This window comes from Dreissena polymorpha, chromosome 1, assembly GCF_020536995.1.
Source record: "Dreissena polymorpha isolate Duluth1 chromosome 1, UMN_Dpol_1.0, whole genome shotgun sequence".
NCBI lineage: Eukaryota > Metazoa > Mollusca > Bivalvia > Myida > Dreissenidae > Dreissena > Dreissena polymorpha.
Window position 1 is genome coordinate 13,723,644 of NC_068355.1, and position 26,226 is coordinate 13,749,869.

The window sequence follows — 26,226 nt, forward strand, 5'->3', positions numbered from 1 at the left end:
GTTTTTACAGTTTCTATATAAAAATTTCAGTCTAGAGTTGACCCTTTTGACCATATTGTCTATAATAGCTTCACAATTTAAGGTGCAATCAATATTTAGGCCTAGGTATTTTACTTGGTCCTGAGATGGTATCGTATGACCATTACAGCTTACATGGAAACTTTCTTTAATTTCCTTGCAGACCCAAAAAGCATACATTCGGTTTTGCCTAAATGTAAGGATAACTTATTATCAATTAACCAGGTGGAACAATTTTCCATAACCCGAGAAAGTTAATTAGAGATAGTCGCAGGATCTTTGTGTGCAAACAAGATAACGCTGTCATCTGCATACAAGATAAGCTTACAGGCAGTGTCTATACATGTGGGCATGTTGTTCACATAGCAAAGGAAGAGCAAGGGACCAAGAATGCTTCCTTGCAGAACTCCACATGTAACTTTAAGGCTGTTTGAAGACACTTTGTTAGTGTGTACTAGTTGTGTACTGTCAGTCAGATAGGACTTAAACCAATCAAGAGATTCCACTCCTAAGGCATGTAGTTTGTTATATAGTATTGAATGGTCTACCATATCAAATGCTTTCTGTAGATCGAGTAGCACCATCCCAGTATAAAGACCCTTAGCATTATTATCTTTTATAAAGTCGAGAAGATTAATTAAACATGTGTCTGTTGAATATTTTGACCTAAATCCCGACTGGAATTCATAAAGAAGGGAATTTACGGTAAGGAATTCTGATAGCTGGTTGTATATAGATCTCTCTAGTATCTTTGAACATTACACTAAGAATACTAACCGGCCTATAGTTGCCGACTTCAAGAGGACTTGACTTTTTGTATATTGGACTAACACGAGCTGATTTCATATCATCAGGAACCACGCCTGAGTCAATGGACATGTTAATAATGAAAGTGACCGGGATTTTGAGTACGAAAGCACCATCTTAAACAAATCTAGCAGGGATTCCATCGAAACCTGTACTCTTTGACGCATTTAACTTGCACAACTCCTGATATACAAATTCTTCTGAAACATGTTTTATTCTAAAAATTGTATTTTCAGATTTCTTTTTACAGTATAAATAACTTTTAAAAATATCAGTTCCTGTAGTAAATTTTTTTGGGGCACTTGATAGTTTGTCAACTAGACTTGAGGCTACTGTGTTGAAAAACGTATTAAAATGATTGGCAACAATAGATGAGTCATGGCATATTTCATCATTAATATTGAGAACAATATTAGAACTGGATTTGTTCTTAGTTTTATAACCAAGACTTTTAAGATGATGCCAAAGTCCTCTTGAGTCACGTTTATGTTCCCAACTTTATTTAATAAGTATTCAACTTTGGTTGACTTTACTAAATACTGGAGTTTATTTCTATACATTGTGAAAGTCGCAAAGTTATCGTTAGTGCGAGTTTTCTTGAAATTATATTATGCAGTATCCCAGAGTTTAATGAGCTCAATAATTTCAGACGTCGCCCAGGGTTCGCTACGCTGTTTTAACCTTATTTCTTTTACAGAAGCTACAGTGTCAAGTATGGACATAAAAATTGTTTGAAATGCTGCCCATGCAGTGTTTACACATAACGCGTTAAAACATTTGCTCCAATCAGCCGGGGTGAGACGCTGAATGAAATCGTCTTTGTTATACGACTTGGTTGATCTTATTTTTAACCAGGTTTTCCGAAGGAAAAAACTGGTTATTAGATTGGCGAATGCGGGCGGGCTGGCTGGCTGGCGGGCTGGCTGGCGGGCTGGCGGAATAAGCTTGTCCGGGCCATAACTATGTCGTTCATTGTCAGATTTTAAAATCATTTGGCACATTTGTTCATCATTGGACGGTGTGTCGCGCGAAATAATTACGTCGATATCTCCAAGGTCAAGGTCACACTTTGAGTTCAAAGGTCAAAAATGGCCATAAATGAGCTTGTCCGAGCCATAACTATGTCGTTCATCGTCAGATTTTAAAATCATTTGGCACATTTGTTCACCATCATTGGACGGTGTGTCGCGCGAAATAATTACGTCGATATCTCCAAGGTCAAGGTCACACTTTGAGTTCAAAGGTCAAAAATGGCCATAAATGAGCTTGTCCTGGCCATAACTATGTCATTCATTGTGAGATTTTAAAATCATTTGGCACATTTGTTCACCATCATGGGACGGTGTGTCCCACGAAAGAATCACGTCAATATCTCCAATGTCAAGGTCGCCACGACTAAAAATAGATTTAAAAAAAAAAAAAAAATTACAAAGGGGGTTAATTTTTTTTGGTCATTTCAAAAGTTCAGTTTGAGTTTTCTCCCTTTATCAGATTTTTTTTTCACAATGAAAACCTGGTTTTGTGACAATTTTGTCCCTTGTTATGGTTTTGTGTTAATTTAAGACGCCTTTTACCGATTTTCGCGTACAAAAAGTCATGAAATGGCTGCTAACACCGATTGGAATAATACTGGATTGAGATATATTATCATTATTGCTGCATACAATATGATCGATCAAACTTTGGATGTCTGTGATGCCCACGTAGGTTCAGTTATAGTTATAAGACTAAAAATACGCAAAATATTTACATATGCTCGAAAGAGTAAACTTTTCTTATTCAGACAGCAAATATTGAAGTCACCCAAAATTATAGTTTCACAATCAGGTGGAAGATGCATCAAGTTGCTCTTAAATCTCTCACAGAAATCGGATTGTTTTGGTGGCCTGTAACATGTGAAATAATTCGATAAATAGCATTTCGTCCGATTGTTTACCAATATCTTGCCGACCATTAAATGCTAGATCATCTCTAATATACATCAATACATTGAAAATGATCATTGTGAGATTTAGAAGGTAAAATGTTAGGTAATTGTTCCATCGAGTGACTTATCTGTTTCTAGTTTATTTCCCGGTAACAAATTGAAGGTACACAGCACACAATGGTAGTTTAATCTACTGGACCACTGATCATGTTGTATCAGTAATGAGTTTCCTTTTGATATGTCATCAAAGGATTGAGTGTTGGGTGTAAAGGGCCCTTTTTGGGGGAGGGGGCATCTGTTTCTGAGTGGGAAGCTCTTGTTTACATTTAATTTTAGGTTTGTTTACCATGTGTTTTGTTTTTATGACATTAGGGTGAGATTTTTGTGGAGAGTAAATGAAAAAAATATGTTAAAGAATTAATATGAATTGACATTGATAAATATTTCAGCTGTGCTCTGTGAAAAAGGGACTTAATGCATGTGCGTGAAGTGTTGTTCCAGATTAGCCTGTGCAGAAAATTCTCAATAAAAACATGTTGTCTCTTACTTTTTTGACCTATGAGAATGCTTATAACTGTTAAGCTTTGTTTCCTTTGGGTTCATAATAAAGGGTTAGAATTTACTTTTGATCTCAAGATGTTTGTAGTGGGGGTGCTTGTTGAATTATATTTTTCATGTTCTATGGTGATCTTATTTGTTTAACAAGTCTTTGGTCTAATGATACATTGTTGTACGGTTTACAGGTACCTTCGCGTATGGGACATCAATGGCGATTGCACAAACCCAAAGTGGGTGGCAGAAACTCCTAAACCCCTCAGCTGTGCCTATAGTACAAATGGACATGTCATAGCAGTTGGGTAAGCATTTGTTGATTTTTAAAGTGTGAAGCAGTGTTCATGTATTGATAGAAATTAGTGAAAACTGTTTTTGACACACATTACCTGCTCATCATGTATTCAAAACTTTTTGTAGCATTACAAGCCCGGGAGTACAAGACTTTCAATTAATCTGTTAATTCAAATAACTTTCATTTTATAAAAAATATTTTTTCCTTTTTTCCCTGAATTTTCTGTTTAAATCAAGCACATATAATTGTGTATTTAAGAAGTAGACAATATATAGCTCTATGTACTAGAATGATTCGATTTTTTTTCGAGTTTTTGGATTCGATTTTAAACCAACTTCTTGTTGTTATTGAACTGGAAATTTACATGTAACTTTATGGCTCGTGATTTTATGGTCAATTGCAACACTTTCAGTCTGGACAATTATAGTAATGCATTACACTCAAATATTGAATTCATATTGATTAAAGGGTTGGAATATTTGCCCAAAACCCACTTGAAAAAAGTTGACTTTTATGCCCTCGAGAGGGTGGCATATAGCAGTTGAACTGTCTGTCTGTCCGTGTGTCCGAACGAAAATTTTAACATTGGCCATAACTTTTGCAATATTGAAGATAGCAACTTGATATTTGGCATGCATGTGTATCTCATGGAGCTGCACATTTTGAGTGGTAAAATGTCATGGTCAAGATCATCCTTCAAGGTCTAGGATCGAAAATACAAATCTAAGGGAAGTAATAAGCTTTAAATGGAGATAATTATCTGACCTGCTAAATAATATAAAAAAATCAATCAATCAAAGCGGCACAGTAGGTGGCATTGTGTTTCTGACAAACACATCGTGTTTAAGTTCAAGGTGAAGGTCATCCTTCAAGGTCTAAGGTCAAAATACTAATCCAAGGGAAGTTATATGCTTTAAAGGGAAATAATTATTATATGTAATAATATGGAACCATACAACTGAAGCATAATCAAAATGACATTTTATGGTCAAGCCAATTTTTATGATTGAATGATTGATTAGTCAAAGTTTTTTGTTTATGTCCCCCACCACTATTGTTTTTGCCCTGTCTGTTGGTTGGTTTGTTGGTTTGTGTGTTTGTTTGCTCCAACTTTAACATTTTGCCCAAACTTTTGCAATATTGAAGATAGCAACTTCATATATGGCATGCATGTGTATCTCATGGATCTGCACATTTTGAGTGGTGAAAGGTCAAGGTCATCCTTCAAGGTCAAAGGTCAAACAAGTAAATAAATAAAAAATTCAAAATGGCGCAGAAGGGGACATAGTGTTTCCGACAAACACATTTCTTGTTAATGATATAACTATCATTTCTTTCCTGTACTAATTTGTGAATGGTAGGTTTCATTACTTACCTGTGGACTTGAACATTGGCCATAACGTTTGCAATATTGAAGATAGCAACTTGATATTTGGCATGCATGTGTATCTCATGAAGCTGCACATTTTGAGTGGTGAAAGGTCAAGGTCATCCTTCAATGGCAAAGGTCAAAAAACAAAATCCAAAGGAAGTAATAAGCTTTAAAGGGAGATGATTTCTATACCTGCCAAATGATAAAGATAAATTTTATTTCAAAGCGCCGCAGTAGGGAGCATTGTGCTTCTGACGAACACATCTCTTGTTTCTTTTTGCTTACTTGCTATTTGAGAATGTAACTTGTAAATGTATGCTATATGCTTGTTGAGTCGTGGGTAATTTTCATATAGTTTTTACATCACAAATATTTTATAAATATATAACTATTAATCATTATAAACATAATTATAAACCTTTAGTCTTTATATTTGTTGCTCTTTTTTTTCAAATGATTATCATGTGTAATGATTATAAACAATCGATTGTGTTGATATAGTCTAACCCCCATAGTGCAAATAGGTTCATCTTGAATTGTACATTCTGATTTGCTATTCCAATTTCAAGATTTGGATACTATAAATAGCCTTAAAACTGAAGTTGCTTGGGAAGTAAATTTCATTTGAAAAAAAGTCAACAGACAATGAAGTATAAAAAATACTCATAAATAAACAATTGTGTGTTTCTTAGGAATTCTTAGGAGCACTATATGAACAATACATAAAAGAGAAAATATTTGAAGAATGACAACATTGACCCAGTTTTGGTAACGAACTGCATCATATGCAATCAATGGATAACAAAAATTCACTCCATACACACAACTCAACAAGAACCCACGACTCAGCAAGAACCCACCATATTCAATAAATATATGGGCCATGCTCTGTGAAAAGGGGGTTTAATGCATAAGCTTGACAACATTGTAGGCTTTTTATGATATTTTTCATTTAAAGAAACTTTTCTTAGTTAAAATCTAGTTAAGGCGGAAACGCTCAAGTGCAAACTGCACAGGCTAATCTGGGACTACACTTTACGGACATGTATTAAAGCCTTTTCACAGAGCAGGGCTCAAATAAATTATTGCCATATTAAGGACGCTTCATATAGATCAAATAAGAAAGTATTTAAATAGTTAACAGTGCTTAGTTATTAAGTATTTAGGCAATTGTAAATCATGAGATTTAGTAACCATAGTAAATTGTAAATTTTCAATGAAATACTACTTAAGTTCACTTCTCAATTAGAAACTTTTCATAATTCCAGTACTATATTGTATGTCAGATCTATATAAATATATAAGATGATGGTTCACTGTTCATTCATGGTTCATAAGTCTCACTCCACCAGACAGACTACTTGATGCGATGTCATCACCAGGACATTTCACCCATCTATAAACACATTTGCTTGTTTCTGTATGTATTTAATGTTTGTTAACCATTACAATACCAGAAGATTTCAATCAAATCACAATCAGATTATGCCGTCCACATGAATGTCTTGATCTGTTTTGTTTGGCAACCATCCAAACTAATACAGAACAATAAGTTGTTTTCCTCTTCAGCTGTGCACTGCAGTATGTAAGGTAGTTTGGTTTATGGAAATTTTTGCTGTCAGGCTGATTTATAAAGTGTTACAAGGTTAATATACATGTAGGAATGTTTTTCTCCTTCTGTCATGGATGTGCTTGAGGGGCCCTAGTAGCCTGACGTGTCACTTACTGTGCATGAACTGTAAATTAAAGTAGCTTAGATCTTTAAGATGCTAATCTACCATTAATCATCAATTGTCTTTATAAAACCACGTAGAATAATCAAATAATTGTTGGTGCACAATTAAAGGGGCATTTTCACAGATTTTGGCATGTATTGAAGTTTGTAATTAAATGCTTTACAATGATAAATGTAAATATTGGATCTAAAAAGCTTCAGTAAAAACAAGAATAAAATTAAATAAAAATGTCACCGTCACCTTGGCTCGAACCACTGACCCCTGGAGTAAAAGTCTAACGCTGAGACCACTCGGCCATCGGTGCTCATACAATGAATGTTGTATTTTATACTTTATATAAGCAATCCTCGGTAGTGTCACAAAATGAAACGACTACAACAGAACTCTCCAAATTATTCAATCGCTTTGCGTTGCAACGCGTGATAATTTTCATGTTTTTAAATCGTCATTAGATGTCTATAATGGATATTTTAGAGCTTGGTGAATGCTCTGACGGTATTACTGTTATCACACTAATATCATAACTATACAGCGTCAATTTGCGAATCTAAAACACATTTTTTTAATTTTGTCAATATACCTAAAAATGAAAAGGTCCCTTTAAGACCAACAACCTTGACATAAATAACAATGCAGCAAAATACAACTTGATTTAAATGACTATACATACAAAATACTGCTCAATTTAAATGACTACATACGCAATACAATTTGATTTAAATAACTATATATTAACATACAAAATACAATTTAATTAAAAAAATAAACATACAAAATACATTTTGATTGTTTTTCTGTCAGTTTTTTAGGTGAATTTTTGTGATCACCTTTTGTCCATTGTGCGTCGTCAACATTTTGCCTTTTTAACACTCTATATGCCATATTTATTGTCTAATCTACTTGAAACATTGGTCAGAAGATTTGTGCATATGATATCTTGGTTGAATTTGGGTCACGTAAGGTCAAAAACTTGGTCATAAGGTCAAATTAAAGAAAAAGCTTGTTAACACTCTAGAAGTCCCATTTATTGTCCAATCTTCATGAAACTTTGTCAGAACATTTGTCCCTATAATATATCAGCTGAGGTCGAAAATGGTTCATAAGATCGATTATAACATTTTGCAGTCAATCAGTAGTTAATGTGTGATTATCAAAGATATTTGTTTTTAGCAGATTTTATTATTGTTTCAATTGAAAATATCATTTCAAGGTGAGTTTGAAAATTGTTCCAGTTGTCTAAAAACACTATGTCAAAAATGTGAACAATTTGGTAGTAAAAACAACAATTTATCACATCTTTTAAGAGCAACAAAAACTGTTTGGTTAAAAAAAAATAAAAATTTGGCAGTTTAAAAAAAAAATAAAAATGAGCTATTGTCATCACCTTGGCGTCGGCGTCAGCATCCGGTTAAATTTTGTGTTTTGGTCCACTTTTTTCATAAAGTATCAAAGCTATTGCATTCAAACTTGGTACACTTACTTACTATCATGAGGGAACTGGATAGGCAAAGTTAGATAACTCTGGCATGCATTTTGACAGAACTATATGCCCTTTTTATACTTAGAAAATTGAAAATTTGGTTAAGTTTTGTGTTTAGGTCCACTTTTCTTATAAAGCATCAAAGCTATTGCATTCAAACTTGGTACACTTACTTACTATCATGAGGGGACTGTGCAGGCAAAGTTATGTGACTCTGACTGACATTTTGACAGAATTATGTGCCCTTTTTATATTTAGAAAATTGAAAATTTGGTTTAGTTTTGTGTTTAGGTCCACTTTATTCCTAAAGTATCAAAGCTATTGCTTTCATACTTGCGACACTAACTTACTATCATAAGGTGACTGTGCAGGCAAAATTATGTAACTCTGATTGGCATTTTGACAGAATTATGGCCCCTTTATACTTAGAAAATTGAAAATTTTGTTACGTTTTGTGTTTTGGGCCGCTTTACTCCTAAAGTATTATTGCTATTGCTTTTAGACTTGGATTACTCACAAACTATCATAAGGGGATTGAACGGAACAAGTAGCATAAATCTGGTTGTCATTTTGACGGAATTATTGCCCTTTTTTGCCCTAGTAACTTTGAATATATGGTTAAATTTTGTGTTTACATCCACTTTACTTCTAAAGTATCAAGGCTATTGCTTTCAAACTTCAAATACTTTCACACTATCATAAGGGTACTGCACCTGGCAAGTTGAATTTTACCTTGACCTTTGAATGACCTTGACTCTCAAGGTCAAAAAATAAAATTTGCAAAAATTGCCATGACTTCGTTATTTATGATCAGATTTGATTGATACTTTGACAAAACAACTCGTACATGACACACTACAATAGACAAACTACAATAGACTCCACCCCGAATCACCCCCCCCCCCCCCCAAAAAAAAAACAATATTTTTTTTCATGTTTTTTTTTTTAAAGATCATCTTATAAATGACCACAACCTCACACTATACCCCCCCCCCCCTTGCCGACCCCCCACCCTACACCCCCCAATTTTGTTTTTGGAAACATGGTTAAAAAACAAAAATATTTATTTTTATTATTATAATATTTTTGAAAAACCGTCCAACTATCCCCCCCCCCCCCCCCCAAAAAAAAAAAAAATTAAAAAATTATTTTGTTTTTGCATTTTTATTTCTTATTTCTTATTTTTGGAAGATAATATAATTAACGACCACACCCCCACACTATACACCCCTCTCCATTGATTGCTCAGGTGAGCTTTTGTGATTGGTCTTTGTCCGTCCGTCCGTCCGTAAACATTTACTCATTAACACTCTAGAGGCCACATTTCTTGTCCCATCTTTATGACACTTGGTCAGAAGCTTCGTTCCAATGAAATCTCGGCCAAGTTCGAAACTGGGTTGTGCCTGGTCAAAAACTAGGTCAAAAAAAAGAAAATCCTTGTAAACACTGTAGAAGTCACATTTCATGCCCAATCTTCATGTCACTTTGTCAAAATGTTTGTCTTAATGATATCTTGGTTGAGTTCAAAAGTGGTTCCAATCCGTTGAAAAACATGGCCGCCAGTGGGCAGGGCAGTTTTCCTTATTTGGCTATAGAGAAACATTGTAAACACTCTAAAAGTCACAATTTTTGCCCAATCATCATGAAAGTTGATCAAAACATTGGTTCAATTGATGTCTCGGACGAGTTCGAAAATTGTCGAGATTGATGAAAAAAATGGCCACCAGTGGGCGGGGCATTTTTCTCTATATGTATGTAGTGGCAGTTTTCCCTATTTGGCTATAGAGAAACCTTGTAAACACTTTAGAAGTCACAATTTTTGCACAATCATCATGAAAGTTGGTAAAAAAAATGGTTTTATTGATACATTGGACGAGTTTGAAAATGGTCGGGATCGGTGAAAAAAACATGGCCGCCAGAGTGGGCGGGGCATTTTTCTCTATATGTATATAGTGAAAACATGTGAACACAGTAGAAGTCACATTTTTGGCCCAATTTTCATGAAAATTGCTCAGAACATTTGTTTCCTTGATACGAGAGTTGAGTTCAAAAATGGTTTCGGTCAGTTGAATAACATGGCTGCTGGGAGGGGGGCAGTTTTCTCATTATGCCCCCCCCCCCCCCCCCTTCGAAGAAGAGGGGGTATATTGTTTTGCTCATGTTGGTTCATCCGGCCACCAGATGGTTTCCGGATGATAACTCAAGAGCACTAATGCCAAGGATCATGAAACTTCATAGGTACATTGATCATGACTCGCAGATGACCCCTATTGATTTTAAGGTCACTAGGTCAAAGATCAAGGTCATGATGACCCGAAATTGTAAAATGGTTTCCGGATGATAACTCAAGAAAGCTTATGCCTAGGATCATGAAACTTCATAGATACATTGATCATGACTAGCAGATGACCCCTATTGATTTTCAGGTCACTAGGTCAAAGGTCAAGGTCAAAGTGACCCAATGCAGTAAAATGGTTTCCGGATGTTAACTCAAGAACGCTTATGCCTAGGATCATGAAACTTCATAGATACATTGATCGTGACTCGCAGATAACTCCTATTGATTTTCAGGTCACTAGGTCAAAGGTCAAGGTCATGGTGCCAAAAAACGTATTCACACAATGGCTGTCAAGGTCACGGTGACTCAACTTAGAAAAATGGTTTCCGGATGATAAATCAAGAATGCTTACGCCTTGGATCATGAAACTTCATAGATACATTGATCATGACTCGCAGATGAAATAATGATGAAACTTGACCAGGATGTTTGTCTGGACAATATCTCGGTCAAGTTTGACATTTGTTAAAGATTGAATGAACCGACTCCTCTCAGGTGAGCGAACTAGGGCCATCTTGGCCCTCTTGTTTTATTGAAGTATTGAGATAGTTCTCTTCACCTTTATAAAGAAAAATAGATGAGCGGTTTGCTCCCACAAGGCGGTGCTCTTGTTTGATAATGTATTTATGTTGCATTTTTTTTGTGCATTTAAATTACAAATAATTTTACGCCCGTTTTTCAAAACAGGACGTATTTTAAGATCACCTTCAGCGGGCTGGCGGCGGCAGCGTCCACAGCAGTATCCGCTCTCTAATTCAAATAGTTTTCATCCAATCTTCACCAAACTTGGTCAGAAGATGTATCTAGACAATATCTAGGTCAAGTTAAAATATGGGTCTTGCCAGGTCAAAAACAAGGTCACAGGGTCAAGTGCATTTCAAAGATTTAGCATGGTGCTGGCTCTCTTATTGAAGTCGTTTTCATCCGATCTTCACTAAACTTGGTCAGAAGTTGTATCTAGACAATATCCTGGTCAAGTTCAAATATGGGTCATGCCGGGTAAAAAACGTCACTAGGTTACTTAGGGCATTTCAAAGATTTAGCATGGTGTTCGGTCTCTAATTAAAGTAGTTTTCATCCGATCCTCACCAAATTTGGTCAGAAGTTGTGTCTAAATGATATCTAGGTCAAGTTCAAATATGGGTATTGCTGGGTCAAAAACTAGGTCACAAGTTCACTTATTGCATTTCAATTATTTACCATGGTGTTAGCTCTCTAATTGAAGTAGTTTTCATCCAATCTTCACCAAATTGGGTCAGAAGTTGTGTCTAGATGATATCTTGGTCAAGTTCAAATGTGCTGCTTAATTTTGAAAACTACATCATTTTGCCGCTCAAATGGCAAAGTTTTAAAATTGTCCAAAACCTTCACACGGGCATATCTTGTGACAGTTTGGCACTCTTGTTAGACAGTTGTTTTGATATGATAAATGTATTGTTTGTGTTTACTTCTATATTTGCACACATGTGTAACTATGAAAAAGATCAAGTGTACCTTTACAGAAGATCAATGTTGAATTTCTAGAAGTGGCGTTTTTAGCGGATTGTATGGGCATCCGTGTCCTACAGACTTATTTCTAGATGTTCATTCAGTCAATACATTATTTGAAGTATTACGATAGACTTGCGTTAACGGACCTTTTGGTCCGTGTGTTTTGAACCATAAATTGTATTTACTGCAGAGTTTGCACGTGATTTGATCACATGACCTGCAGTAGAGATGACAGAGGGGATCTATTTATAGACTCTTCTGGAGTGCAAATTGTTCATGACCTTGTGACCTTAGTGACACAGGTCAAGGTAGGTACTCCAAGTTACAACGAATCTCAGCATATATTTTGTTTCATTTTAAATTTACATGCTGATGATTGCATGAATTTGTTATGAATATGAATACTAAGCTCAGTATAGTAGCAAAGTAAACATATTTATATAAGTTTCTTACAATTGCAGCGTTTGACATATAGTTTTTATTATTTTCAAAATACACTAAGCTTGGTGGCAAAACTGAAAAAATAGTCTGAATGTTCTTTTGTTTGAATACAATGATTTGGCTGTTGTCATATAGTTTTATTCAATTTTGTTAATAAAGAAAAGTTTGCGAGATTTTTTGCTTGTCTTTTGAAATTTTACATCCCTGAGACGATTTAAAAATGACTTATTAATATTATTCCCAGCAACCAAAGGATGTGTTGCAAGGAAATCCCATGATCCTCAGTGAATGGTTAAGGTCAAAAGTCATTAACTTTATTTTCCTTTCTTTGACTTTTGCAATATTGAAGATAGCAACTTGATATTTTTGCATCATGTTTATCTCATGGAGCTGCACATTTTGAGTGGTAAAAGGTCGAAGTCAAGGTCATCCTTCAAGGTCAACGGTCATTTTTTGTCTAAAATAGCTGCCATGTGACTTCAAAGCGGCCCATTAGGGGGGCATTATGTTGCACAAATACAGCTCTTGTTTCATGTAGCAACACATGAGAAGCATAATATACAAATAACTTCAATAGCATAAGTTGCATCCTAATGGCATAAGTGAGTTTGTAACTTGCATTGTTTCATTCACATATTGAATTCAAGAACATGATTGCAATGGTCTTGTCATTCTTGAAGTCATTTTAATTTGCTTTCAAATGTTCATCAGCTATTATTTGTTAGCATCAAGAAGAATGCAGCAAAAAATACAATGTAGCACTTATGGGCAACCTAGCTCACAAGAACAAAAAGTGGAGTCTTGATTTTATTACTACACAATTCTTCAATCATTCATAAATTGTATGAATCTAGCAACACCATTTTCATAATAATTACAAATATTTGCTGAATAAACTAATCTAACATTTTCTTTACTATTTCTTTAACATTGTTGAGGTAGAACAAGAAGACTTCACAGATGTAATGTTTTATTGCAGATCGGGGACAGATGGGATCATTGAGTTCTTCCAACCAGAGCAGATAGAAGTGTCCCCGCTCCAGCATTTGTGTCGGGCCATCATCCGAAAAAATCTCCCCTCTCAGTCCGTAGATTTTCTTCCCATGCCATCAAAATTGAAGGAGTTCCTCAAGTACAAACATTTGTGAATGATTCTTCCAACACATGAAATATGGTGTGTATCCTAGCCCTTGGCATGCTGGGAAATTTGTCCTCTGCAAAAATGTTGTCTGCTGAATTTCTGAAATTACCATTTTCTTTGATTTTTTTCAAAGAATGCCATCAGAATAGCAAACAGTTTGGATCCTGATGAGACGCCACATTGGCGTCTCATCTGGATCCAAACTGTTTTCAAAGGCCTTTAAAATTCTGTTCCAGCTCTGAAAGGGCTAGTTTACAGGTGATTATCCATCGAAGTATTAGTGGTGTTAAGTCTTTAACACAGATAATATACTGATTTGATGCTTTTTACCAGTAGTAAAGAATGTGTCTATCAGTTGATAGTTCTTATGTTATTGTTATGTTTATAACACGCTTTTGGCAAGTGAAGCTTTCATTTTAAGTTATGGCATGTTAACCCTTTCAGTGCGGGAACCGAATTTTGAAGGCCTTTGCAAACAGTTTGGATCCTGATGAGACGCCACAGAACGTGGCGTCTCATCAGGATCCAAACTGTTTGCTATTCTGATAGTAGTCTTTGAAAAAAATCGAAGAAAATGCTAATTTTAGAAATTCAGCAGACGACATTTTAGCAGAAGACAAATTACCCAGCATGCAAAGGGTTAAGTTAAAGATTCATAGAACCTCACTGTATCTTGCTACTTGTCCAAAACCAATAGCTTATTTGCAAAAAAGCTGATTTATTTCCATAAGTTAATATTGAATCGCAAAAAACACAGTATTTGGCAATGTAATCCCACTTATTTAGCATGGATGTGGAAATCTTGAAGGTAAAGCAGAAATGTTATAAACTGTCAAAACAAACATAAAATGTTGCTACATTGTATTGCGCTATTGTAACAAAAGGGAAACAGTTAAGTAAATTAAGTATGTGGGCAACTACTGCCACCAAAATTGCTATGGTGTACATGAGACTATTTTGCCAATATAAACAATTTCATAGAGGCATGTTATTTTTATCACCTTTTGTACATTGTGCGTTAGGCGTTGTCAACATTTTTCTTGTAAACAATCTAAAGGACAAATTTATTCTCCAATCTTCATGAAACTTGGTCAGAAGATTTCTCCCAATGATATTTTTGACAAGTCCAAAAATGGTTCTTGTTGGTTGAAAAACATGGCCACCATGGGGCCGGGGATTTTTTCTTATATGGCTGTAGTAAACCTTGTTAACTCTCTAGAGCCCAAATTTATTGTCCAATCTTCATGAAACTTGATCAGAATAATTGTCTCAATGTAGTTAAACTTTGATAACACACACACACAATCACATTTATGGTCCAATCTTCAAGAAACTTGGTCAGAACATTTGTTCTAATGATATCTTGGATGCGTTCTGGTTTGTTTAAAAGCATTGCCACTAGGTGGTGGGGCATTTTTTAGCTTTTGTGATCGCCTTTTGTCCGTGGTGCATTGTCTGTTGTCTGTTGTGCGACGTCAACATTTGCCTTGTTCACTCTCTAGAGGCCACATTTATTGTACAATCTTCATGAAATTTGGTCAAATGATTGGTTTCAATGAAATCTTAGTAAAACCTTGCTAACACTCTAGAGGCCACATTTATTTCCAGATCTTCATGAAATTTGGTCAGAAGATTGGTTTCAATGCATTTTTCCTAATATGGCTCAGGGGTGTCAAAGGTCAGGATTATTCCTGAATTCAGGACTTAGGCCCTCAAAAACTGCTTTTGATGTTGATATAAATGAGAGGATTTTTGTTCTGGTATTTAAAGATTTTGTTCACAAAATGTCATTTTAAACATAAATTATTTAATTTGACCTATTGTTAACACAGTTAACATAATTAAATGAATTATTAACCCTCTTTTGGCACTGGCCCCCCACATGCTAGGCTTATTTTCAGGATTTTAGATTTTGGCAAATTGACACCCCTGATGGCTATATAAGGCTATTGTAAAATCTTGTTAACACTCTAGAGGCCACATTTATAGTCCGATCTTCATGAAACTTGGTCAGAAGATTCATCTCAATAATATCTTGGACGAGTTCAAAAATGATGCCAGTTGGTTGAAAAACATGGCCACAGGGGCAGGGCTATTTTCCTTATATGGCTATAGTAAAACCTTGTTAACACTCTAGGGGTCACATTTATTTTCCGATCATCATGAAACTTGGTCAGAAGATTTGTCCCAATGATATCTTGGATGAGTTCAAAAATGGTTTTGGTTGCATTAAAAACATGGCCACCAGGGACGGGACATTTTTCCTTATATGGCTATAGTTAAATCTTGTTAACACTCTAGAGGCCACATTTATTTCCAATCTTCATGAAATTTGGTCAGAAATTTGGTCTCAATGATATCTTGGATCAGTTCAAAAATAATTATGTTTGCTTGAAAGATGGCTTCCAAGGGGCGGGGCATTTTTCCTTATATGGCTTTAGTTAAATCTTGTTAACACTTTAGAGGCCACATTTACTGTCCGATCTTCATGAAACTTGGTCATAAGATTCATCCCAATAATATCTTGGATGAGTTAAAAAATGATGCTGGTTGGTTGAAAAACATAGCTGCCAAGGGGCGGGGCATTTTTCCTTATATGGCTATAGTAAAACCCTGTTAACACTCTAGAGGCCACATTTATTTTCCGATCTTTGTGAAACTTGGTCATAAGATTTGTCCCAATAATATCTTGTTATCTCAGGTGAGCGACTTTAGGCCTTTCAGGCCCTCTTGTCATGATATAGTGATAGTAAAACCTTGTTAACACTCTTTAAGTCACATTTATAGTCCAGTGTTTACTGAACTTGGTCAGAACATATTTTATGCTCCTGAAGGGTGGCACATAGTTTTGTAACTGTCTGTCAGTCCGTACGTCAGTCCGTCCGTTCAAATACTTTAACATGTGTCATAATTTTTGCAATATTGAAGATAGCTACTTGATATTTGGCATGCTTGTGTATCTCATGGAGCTGCACATTTTGAGTGGTGAAAGGTCAAGGTCATCCTTCAAGGTCAATGGTAAAATATATGGCGTCTGTCCGTCCGTCTGAAAACTTTAACATTGGTCATAACTTTTGCAATATTGAAGATAGCAACTTGATATTTGGCATGCATGTGTCCCTCATGGAGCTGCACATTTTGAGTGGTTCAAGGTCAAAGGTCAAATATATGGCTTCAAAGCGGCGCAGAAGGGTGCATTGTGTTTTTGACAAACACATCTCTTGTTGTTAAAATATCTTGAATACTTTCATAAATGGTTCTGGTCTGTTGTAAAGCATGGCCTTCTGGGATGGCTATAGTTAAACCTTGTGAACACTTTAAAAGTCAGATTATTGTTCAATCTTCATGAAACGTGGTCAAAACATTTGTTCTTTAATCTTGGGCTGCACAGAACAGGTCAGTTCCTTTGTATCTCAAGTGAGTGACTTTGGGCCTTTCTTTTTGTAAATTCTGATTTAAATATTAATTTTAATAATTATTTAAAACTGTCACCAGGACACTTTTCTATGGTGTCATAAAATGGGTACTAATACATGTAGAAGTAAAATCTTTTCAAATACAGTAGATTCCACTTAATTGAATATAGGATAATCAAATAATTCGGTAAATTGAATAGAAATTGAAAACACCAAACCATTTGCATCTCTTCCCGTTGTAAATATTCCACATTTTCTGATAGAAAATATGGCGTTCTTCAGTTAATTGAATAGCCAATTTTCTAGTGTACACTAAAATCTAGCAAAGAATGTCATAAATCTCCAAGGATACGAATTGTATCGACGATTTTGACAGACACTCTCAATTGACAGCCTTTGTTTTCATTTCACGCCATGCATGTATGCAGCGTCTGTCAAGCGTCACGTGACTAACAGGTGTAGTATGCAAGCATTTACAATGCAAACACTGGAGTCTCCGGTGTGCAGTCAGGCGCGAACTTTCGAATGCAAACTGTCGAGTAACACATTTCAACAGTTTGTTGTCCCTTATAAACAATTAAAGAGTGTGTTGCCGAAAACAAACTGTGGACGTGTCTTGCTTGACAGTTTGCAAAAGGTGATTGAATGCGACACTATATTATCAGTTTGTGTATATAAACCTGTACGACTGTGTCACAGTAAATCATATCTAAACATGATGTCGAACAAGCGAAAACGTAAAGATCTCAGCCTTGCTGACAAATATGAAGTCATCAAACTGCTAGACCAGAAAATGCCGCAGGCACAAATAGCGCGGAAGATGGTATGCTCCCAAGGTCAAGTGTCTCGTATATCCTCCAATCAAGCCAACATAATGGAGGAATATGAGTCTAATGCTAACCCGGAACAAAAACGTCATCGGTCCGGGAAAGCGGCTGATGTGAGCAGCGCTCACAACCTGGTTCACAAATGCCAGGTCAAGAGACATCCCAGTGTCTCGAAGAAAAAGCCTGTGACCTGGCAAAGACGCTGGACAAGCCTGAATTCGAGCCATCTAGCGGGTGGTAATCTCGATGGAAAGAGCGAAATAACATCGTCTTCAAAAAACTACATGGCAAGAAAAAAGATGTGGATCTACCAGAAGCTGACCACTACATCAAACATGTTCTTCCAGACATCCTGAAGAACTATGCGGAGGAAGATATATACAAATAGATATTATATAAAGCCGACAACCATGCTACCTCCGGGGGAAGAAGTCATTGCCTGTCGTATATGTCAAATGCGTGGATGACGGGAGCCATATTCAAACAATAGCTGACGGCCTTCAACAAGGACATGAGGATCCAGAAGAGGAAGGTCATCCTCCTGGTGGATAACTGCTCAGCCCATTCCCATGAGGCAATCACAATACTCAGCAATGTAACACTGAGTTTTCTGCCACCAAACACAACATCCCTCATACAGCCATGCGATCAGGGTATCATTAGAAACCTCAAGTCCCTATATCGCCGACAGGTGGTCAAGAAGATGATAGAAGACATTGACCAGAACACCATGTCAGCGGAGGAAATGGCTAAGAAGCTTACGCTGCTGGACACCATGCACATGCTGACCAAGGCATGGAACTGTGTAACGGAAGTCACAATCCGGAACTGCTTTGCTAAAGCAGGATTCACAAAGGGGACCGTGCCGGAGAAACCAATGGAGACCGCGCCCGAGAAACCAATGGAGACTGCCGAACCCCCGTTATCAATGAACGCCATCAGCTTCGCAGAATATGTTAAACATGACGACGACCTGGAATGCCTTGGGATGCCAATAGATGATGACATATGCAGCGACATTCTACAAGAAGAAGAGGAACGAAGGAACCATCTAGAAATCAACATCGACAATGAAGATGCTGAAGAAGAAGACGCCGACACGCCCATACGACTCCCCAGAACTGCCAGTGACGCAAGAAAAGCACTAGAAGAAGTAAGAAAATTCCTTGAGGACACTGGATTTTGCGACTACAAAGCCTTCAACGGCCTTGAAATATTGGTTGAGAAAGTAGCAGAAAAGAGCAGACGACAAACAAAGATCACTGGATTCCATAATTACCATGTATATGTGTTGTATGTTTATGTTTATACGCTGTATGTTTATATGCTGTATGCTTATGTTTATATGCTATATGTTTATGTTTATTTGCTGTATGGTTATGTTTATATGCTGAATGATTATAATGTGCATGTATCCATTTATAAACAAGAACAAAATATATTTAAATCGTTTGTACGTGTTTCTCGTCAGTATACTCGTCAGTGCCAATGTATACAATGTAGTATGTAATGTAACCGGTGAGTGAATATTATGAGTCGATTATTGTCAATGCACCGTATAATGAATAACAAACGACTGTCTGCGCTTTTCTATGCGTTTATTGAACAAGTTTATTTCGCAATATATTTAACAATATTGCTTTGAAAAAGGTTAAAAACACGATAATAATACATACTTACCAGAAGAAAAGACATTATTTATTTATTAAATGGAAATGCGCGTGCTGTGACGTAGAAGCGTATTTACAAACATCATCAGTAATTCGGATGAACAGTGATAACTTTGGAAATAAACTGATTCTTTATAATTGAATACTCCGGATAATTGAATATTCGGGCATGACAAATGGGCTATTCAATTAAGCGACATCTACTGTATTGTATGCATACTATGGAAAATAATAACTTTCCATTTGTTGTGTTGTTCTTATTGACAACATGATTATTGTCCCCTTCACAACTCTTTCCCCTCAGGAACTATGTATCTTAAATGTTATCCTGGTGATTTGCTTGTAATTTAATCAATATTGTATGGATTTTTGAAATTCATAATTTAGAAAACTGAATATGTCCATTCATTCAAAATGTGTTAAAGACAAAATACAACAACATAGATATACCACAATAGCTTTGAATTAATATTGTGTTTATATTCGTATCATCACATTTATTGTGTTAGATATGTTTACATCAGCACTAAAGTTTTGTCGTTGTTTTTCTTTCAAAGAGGTCAAGCTTTGTGCAAAAGTGACAATCAAACATGGCAATCAAACATGAATTATGGTGATAATTCAAATGTCATTATCAGAAGAAGAAAGAACACTTGCAACAGCTGATTCGATTTAACAACATGACATGCTGTATGAAATGTAGATCTGATTTTTGTGACAGCTGATTTGTTTCCATGCATTGTAATATAATATATAGTCAGGCCAGTTTTATATATTCACATATGTTTAACTAAGAATTGTAAATTGTATTTAGCTAGTTATGATAACCTTAAATTTTTATGTTTGCTATTGTGATTTAATGTTATGGAGGCTTGGTTATACACTACCAGTATATATCCATATGTAATCTCAGAATGTACCAGTGTGATTGCCAATAGTGTGAAAGGCCAGATGTATTTTGTGCATGACGATTTCCTTCTTACATGTATACTACAAAAACTTGTAACACTCCTTGCATACTGATTTTAAGTATTTATCCTTCTCTTAACAAAGATCTTACTTCTTGCTTTACATTTTACTGCATATTGTAGTTTTTGAAGTTTAGATGATTATCAACCTTAATATGTTCCTTAAGGATGCATGGATTTGTACTGATATATCACAAAATGTAAATGAATACATAGCAGACATCTTTTGCACAGGATTATACCAGATACATCAAATATTTGTTTCACACGGTGACCTTGGCTTGTATTTGTTGTAAGCATGTATTGTCAGGTGTCTATATTATTGAACCATTAAGGGTCAAAACTTAATGATTATTTGTCAAAAATGCTCAAACACTATTTTTCCATCCTGTTTCGTATGCTACATGCTTGTTGAGTCGTGGGTAATTACAAAAAAACATTCATAAATATATGATTATGATCATTATTAACCCTTTCAGTGCTGGAACCGAATTTAAAAGGCCTTTGCAAACAGATTGGATCCAGATGAGACGCCACAGAATGTGGCGTCTCATCAGGATCCAAACTGTTTGCTATTTTGATAGTATTCTTTGAAGAAAATGCTAATTTTAGAAATTCAGCAGACAACATTTTAACAGACGACAAATTTCCCAGCATGCAAAGGGTTAACATAATTATACGCCTTTTGTCTTTTTTCAAATGTTTATCATCTAAAATAATAATCAATAATCTAATGTGTTGATGGTGTCAAACTGACATCTTGAAAACAGGTTTTTGTTGAGCCGTGCATTCTGATTGGCTATTTCAATTTCATGTTTTTCATACTATAAATAGTCTTAAAACTGATATAGCTGGGGAGGTTAATTTCTTGTGAAAAAAATGTCAAGAGATGATGCAGTATGAAAAATACTTATAAATAAACAATTTTGTGTTATTAAGGAGCACTAATGTATATGAACAATATATAAAAGAGGAAATATTTGATGAATTACAACATTGACCTGTTTGTTTCGTTCTTTTGATCTGCAAAACTATGGTGACTGTGTCAAAACACTTTTTGTAATGGACTGCATCATATGCAAATGTTCTATCAAGGGATTTCACGCGATCTCCATACCCACGACTCAAAAAGAACCCATGACTCAACAAGATCCTTCTATACATGTATATTTTAAGAGAACGTAAGATCTTATAATGACAAAATAATTATATAGGAGCGTATAGTTGAAATATACTAATAAGCCTATGACTTATACCTCATTTTATTTCTGCAGTATTAACTCATTATGTAAAGATATTTGTTCACCAATACTCAAAATGCTTTTGAGAAAGAACAAGCCTTGTTGATATTTTTCTTAACCAATTTTGTATCGGTATTAATGACATCTACAAATCAAATGCATATATAAATTCCTTTACCTTTTTTTTCAAATATGTACTATTGCTCCACATGATTGATTTTATGCAGCATTTTAATTGTAATATTGTTGTTGTCAGTCTTTAATGATGCAGGGCTCAGCCTATATTCAAATTTTATGGACAAGTCACTTCTTCCTCTGCTGAAATTGTGGAGAAGTGAGGCACCTTAAACGAGAAGTGGTTTCAGTTTAGCTTTTAAACAACTCTAAATTATTTTGTTCTCCTCATTTAACAATCATCATAATGATTATTAAAGCAGAAAGAACTCATATTTAATAATGTTAACGAACACACTTATGTTTTTATGTATTGCTATTATTGTTTTTAACTGAATTTAATTAATATATTATCAGTCAATTTCTGGCTCAAAGTTAATCCCAAAAGCCTTTAAGGATTATTACTTCTCCTTGTAATTAGAGGGAGAAGTGTATATATTTAGGGAAAATCTCCTACCATATGTCTCCCGCACAGCTGAGCCCTGTTGATGTGTGCCTGATTTCACAGGAAAACATTTTGTGTTAAATGCACTACATGATATGTTTTTATTAGCTTGATTTTGTAGAAAAGGTAAATTTTTCTATTTTCCAATGAATGGGCATGATGCCGCATCCAAGTTTGGTTGACATTATATGCTAGATTCTCTGGAATGTTTGAGGGATTTGATTTAACTTAAACTACCGGTATACATTGGAATGATTCAAAATCAATAGGTCATGTTTGTTCAAGCTTGTTTGAAATTTGTCAAAATTTGGAGCCATTTTACTCTTTAAAATTTGCATATATACTAATATAGTATAACAACAAGTGTTTTGGTAAACTAGTTTCTCGTGAATGGCTGAAGGGCTTTCATTTAAACTTTACCTATGTATTCCATATATTTGAATGATTCCATAGGCCTTGGTGTGTTACTTTGGTTTAATAGTTGTAAAAATTAGGGGCTATTTTACATTTTAAAATGTGCATATATCCAAAATTAACAGGTTAATTTTTTTGTAATGTATTTGTCACAAATGCTTTGACAGACATTATCCTTAACATCTATTCTCCATAGGCCAATTGTCTCCTCTAGTTTGAGCTCTGTTTTAATGAATGTTTTTTTTACAGTTTGAAGTTTTACTTTCAAGCTTCATAGGTCATATAGAGCACATCAAACTTAGATACTAGTATTATCATGAAATATGTTCATATTTATATTAAATCAAACGTGGGAGTTTGATGAAATGTGTGCAGTCAAAGTAAATGTCACCTGGTTATTGAAAATATTCAAGTGAATTCCTTATAATTTTTCAATAACAAATAAGGTTCATGTAAGGAATACATAATATCCAGACCTAGCATTGAATGGGGTAGTAATGAGCAATTTAATAAATCTATATAGTCCTTGCTACTGTCAGGTGTGGCATTAATGAGGTCAAGGTCTATCTTACTTGAAGGGACTTAATCCCAGATTGGGGCATTGTTTGTGTGTGTTAATTAATGCATTAAATTGCTTTTTAATATTTAAACATTGGAACTTAAGAGCTCAATTATTTACCAAATTCAACAAAAACAAAAGAAACATTACAAATTATTCAACTGTTTCCCATTATTAACTTTTTATTATTTTATCACTTTCAAATGATTATTGTTTAACCAAACTGTATTTTCAGTTTGATGTTTTTAATTTGTAACAAAGCTGTCAATTAAAAAATCTATGAACAAGTCTCTTTAAAATAAAAAGGCTATCCACCAATTCAATTAATTGAGTTACTGATATGCAAAAATATGGCTTCCATGAAACCTCATTTGATATTGCAGAAGATAGTCAAGGTCCTTTTTTACTAAATTGTTTCCGCTAAATCACTTAATACATACAGAAAAGATAGATGTCTGTTTCCATATCTAGCATATGATTGAATACATTTTTCTCAAGGTTTGCATTAATAAAGTTAAGTGTTGGTGACTTGATTGTACATGCACTTTTGTCTTGCAAGAAAAATCTGCATTTCTAGTTTCTTTACATGACTTCAGTATTATTCACAGTGGAGCAATAACTTGTCCTATTGACACATGCCTTTCTGTGTTTTCTTTTCTAGAAATATTATTATATGGTATTGTATTGCCTCTGTTATTCTTTATAGTGGAATAAATGTTTTATCTTAGCTTCAGATTATTATGTGCATCTTGGCTATACGCATTTCAGACCATGATACACATGAGCAGCAATATGTAATCATTTTTTACATGTCTAAAATGCTCAGACACCATATGCCAATTCATTCATAACTTGTGTGTAAAGGTCACACACACAAACACACAAAAACTTTGGTAATCGGGTGACCAATTTCCTTGTTTGGGGGTTTACCGAAATATCCCTCCCAAGAGCCAATCATATTTGTCTTCATCCCCTCGATAAGGGATGTGATGTGTGGGGGGGATGCACTTGTGCCTTCGTGCGTCCCTATGTAACTGGGACTGGAAAAAGTATATTATTTCGGTATTTGGAATCATTTTTGAAATCAACAACTTAATGTCAAATTTTGCATTCAATTTAACATTACTTTGATGCCTGCTCCAAGCATTAACAGAATAAAAACATACAAAGGTTTGTTACAAACATTTCCAGCATGTGACTAAGCTTCCATTCTTACATGATCAGCTTCACAGCAGACAGACACACAGTTGGATCAGAGCAGACAGAAAAAAACATTAAGTCATAGCAGACAGACAAACAGTTGGGTCAGAGCAGACAGACAAACATTAAGTCATAGCAGGCAGACACACAGTTGGGTCAGAGCAGACGGACAAACATTAAGTCATAGCAGGCAGACAAACAGTTGGATAAGAGCAGACAGACAAACATTAAGTCATAGCAGACAGACACACAGTTGGGTCAGAGCAGACAGACAAACATTAAGTCATAGCAGACAGACAAACAGTTGGATTAGAGCAGACAGACAAACATTAAGTCATAGCAGACAGACACACAGTTGGGTCAGAGCAGACAGACAAACATAAAGTCATAGAAGACAGACAAACAGTTGGGTCAGAGCAGACAGACAACCATTAAGTCATAGCAGACAGACAAACAGTTGGATTAGAGCAGACAGACAAACATAAAGTCAAAGACAAACCGAAAGTCATAGCAGACAAACAGAAAGTCATAGCAGACAAACAGAAAGTCAAAGCAGACCAACAGAAAACCATAGCAGACAAACAGAATGTCATAGTAGACAAACAGAAAGTCATAGCAGATGGACAGAAAGTCGCAGCAGACAGACAAACAGTTGGATCAGAGCAGACAGACAAACAGAAAGTCATAGCAGACAGAAAAACAGTTGAATAAGAGCTGACAGGCAAACAGTAAGCCATAGCAGACAAACAAAAAGTCATAGCAGACAGACAGATAGTTGGATCAGAGCAGACAGACAAAGATTAAGTCATAGCAGACAGACAAACAGTTGGATTAGAGCAGACAGACAAACAGAAAGTCATAGCAGACAAACAGTTGGATTAGAGCAGACAGACAAACAGAAAGGCATAGCAGACAATCAGAAAGTCATAGCAGACAAACATAAAGTCATAGCAGACAAACAGAAGTCATAGCAGATAGACAGAAAGTCATATCAGACAGACAGACAGTTGGTTTAGAGCAGACAGACAAACAAAAAGTCATAGCAGACAGACAAACAGTTGGATTAGAGCAGACAGACAAACAGAAAGTCATAGCAGACAAACGGAAAGTCATAGCAAACAGACAGAAAGTCATAGCAGACAAACAGAAAGTCATAGCAGACAAACAGAAAGTCATAGCAGACAAACAGAAAGTCACAGCAGACAGATAGCTGGATCAGAGCAGACAGACAAACAGAAAGTCATAGCAGACAGACAAACCGTTGGATTAGAGCAGACAGACAAACAGAAAGTCATAGCAGACAAACAGAAAGTCATAGCAGACAGACAAACAGTTGGATTAGAGCAGACAGACAAACAGAAAGTCATAGCAGACAGACAGATAGTTGGATCAGAGCAGACAGACAAACAGAAAGTTATAGCAGACAGACAAACAGTTGGATTAGAGCAGACAGACAAACAGTTGGATTAGAGCAGACAAACAGAAAGTCATAGCAAACAGACAGAAAGTCATAGCAGACAAACAGAAAGTCATAGCAGACAAACAGAAAGTCAAAGCAGACAAACAGAAAGTCATATGAGGAAAACAGAAAGTCATAGCAGACAGACAGAAAGTCACAGCAGACAGACAGACAGTTGGATCAGATCAGACAGACAAACAGAAAGTCATAGAAGACTGACAGAATGTTTATTCGGACTACCGGTATACTATAGTA

The 26,226-nt window shown here is 35.5% G+C and overlaps 2 protein-coding genes across 17 annotated transcripts in view; both read left to right on the forward strand.

Annotated features, from left to right (window-relative positions):
- The window catches only part of LOC127871554 (WD repeat and SOCS box-containing protein 1-like), a 229,476-nt gene extending 205,437 nt beyond the window's left edge, over positions 1-24,039 (forward strand). For all 16 annotated transcript variants that reach the window (XM_052414676.1, XM_052414617.1, XM_052414599.1 and 13 more), the window contains 3 exons: positions 3,496-3,609; positions 13,437-13,631; positions 20,069-24,039. In XM_052414676.1, the coding sequence (XP_052270636.1) occupies positions 3,496-3,609; positions 13,437-13,605 (283 nt within the window). In that variant the 3' untranslated portion in view covers positions 13,606-13,631; positions 20,069-24,039. The remainder of the gene's footprint in view (positions 1-3,495; positions 3,610-13,436; positions 13,632-20,068) is intronic.
- On the forward strand, positions 18,353-25,982 carry LOC127865141 (tigger transposable element-derived protein 6-like). The gene is made up of 2 exons (XM_052405031.1): positions 18,353-19,123; positions 25,737-25,982. The coding sequence occupies exons 1-2, from the start codon at positions 18,353-18,355 to the stop codon at positions 25,980-25,982; spliced, it is 1,017 nt and encodes a 338-aa protein (XP_052260991.1).
- The last annotated feature ends 244 nt before the right edge of the window (positions 25,983-26,226 follow it).

Excerpts from the sequence above, each read along its gene's own strand:
- LOC127865141 (XM_052405031.1), top strand. The coding sequence starts at position 18,353 with ATGAGGATCCAGAAGAGGAAGGTCATCCTCCTGGTGGATAACTGCTCA. Across the intron at positions 19,124-25,736 it reads CTGGATTCCATAATTACCAT|ACAGACAAACAGAAAGTCAT; the intron begins GTATATGTGTTG and ends GGATCAGAGCAG.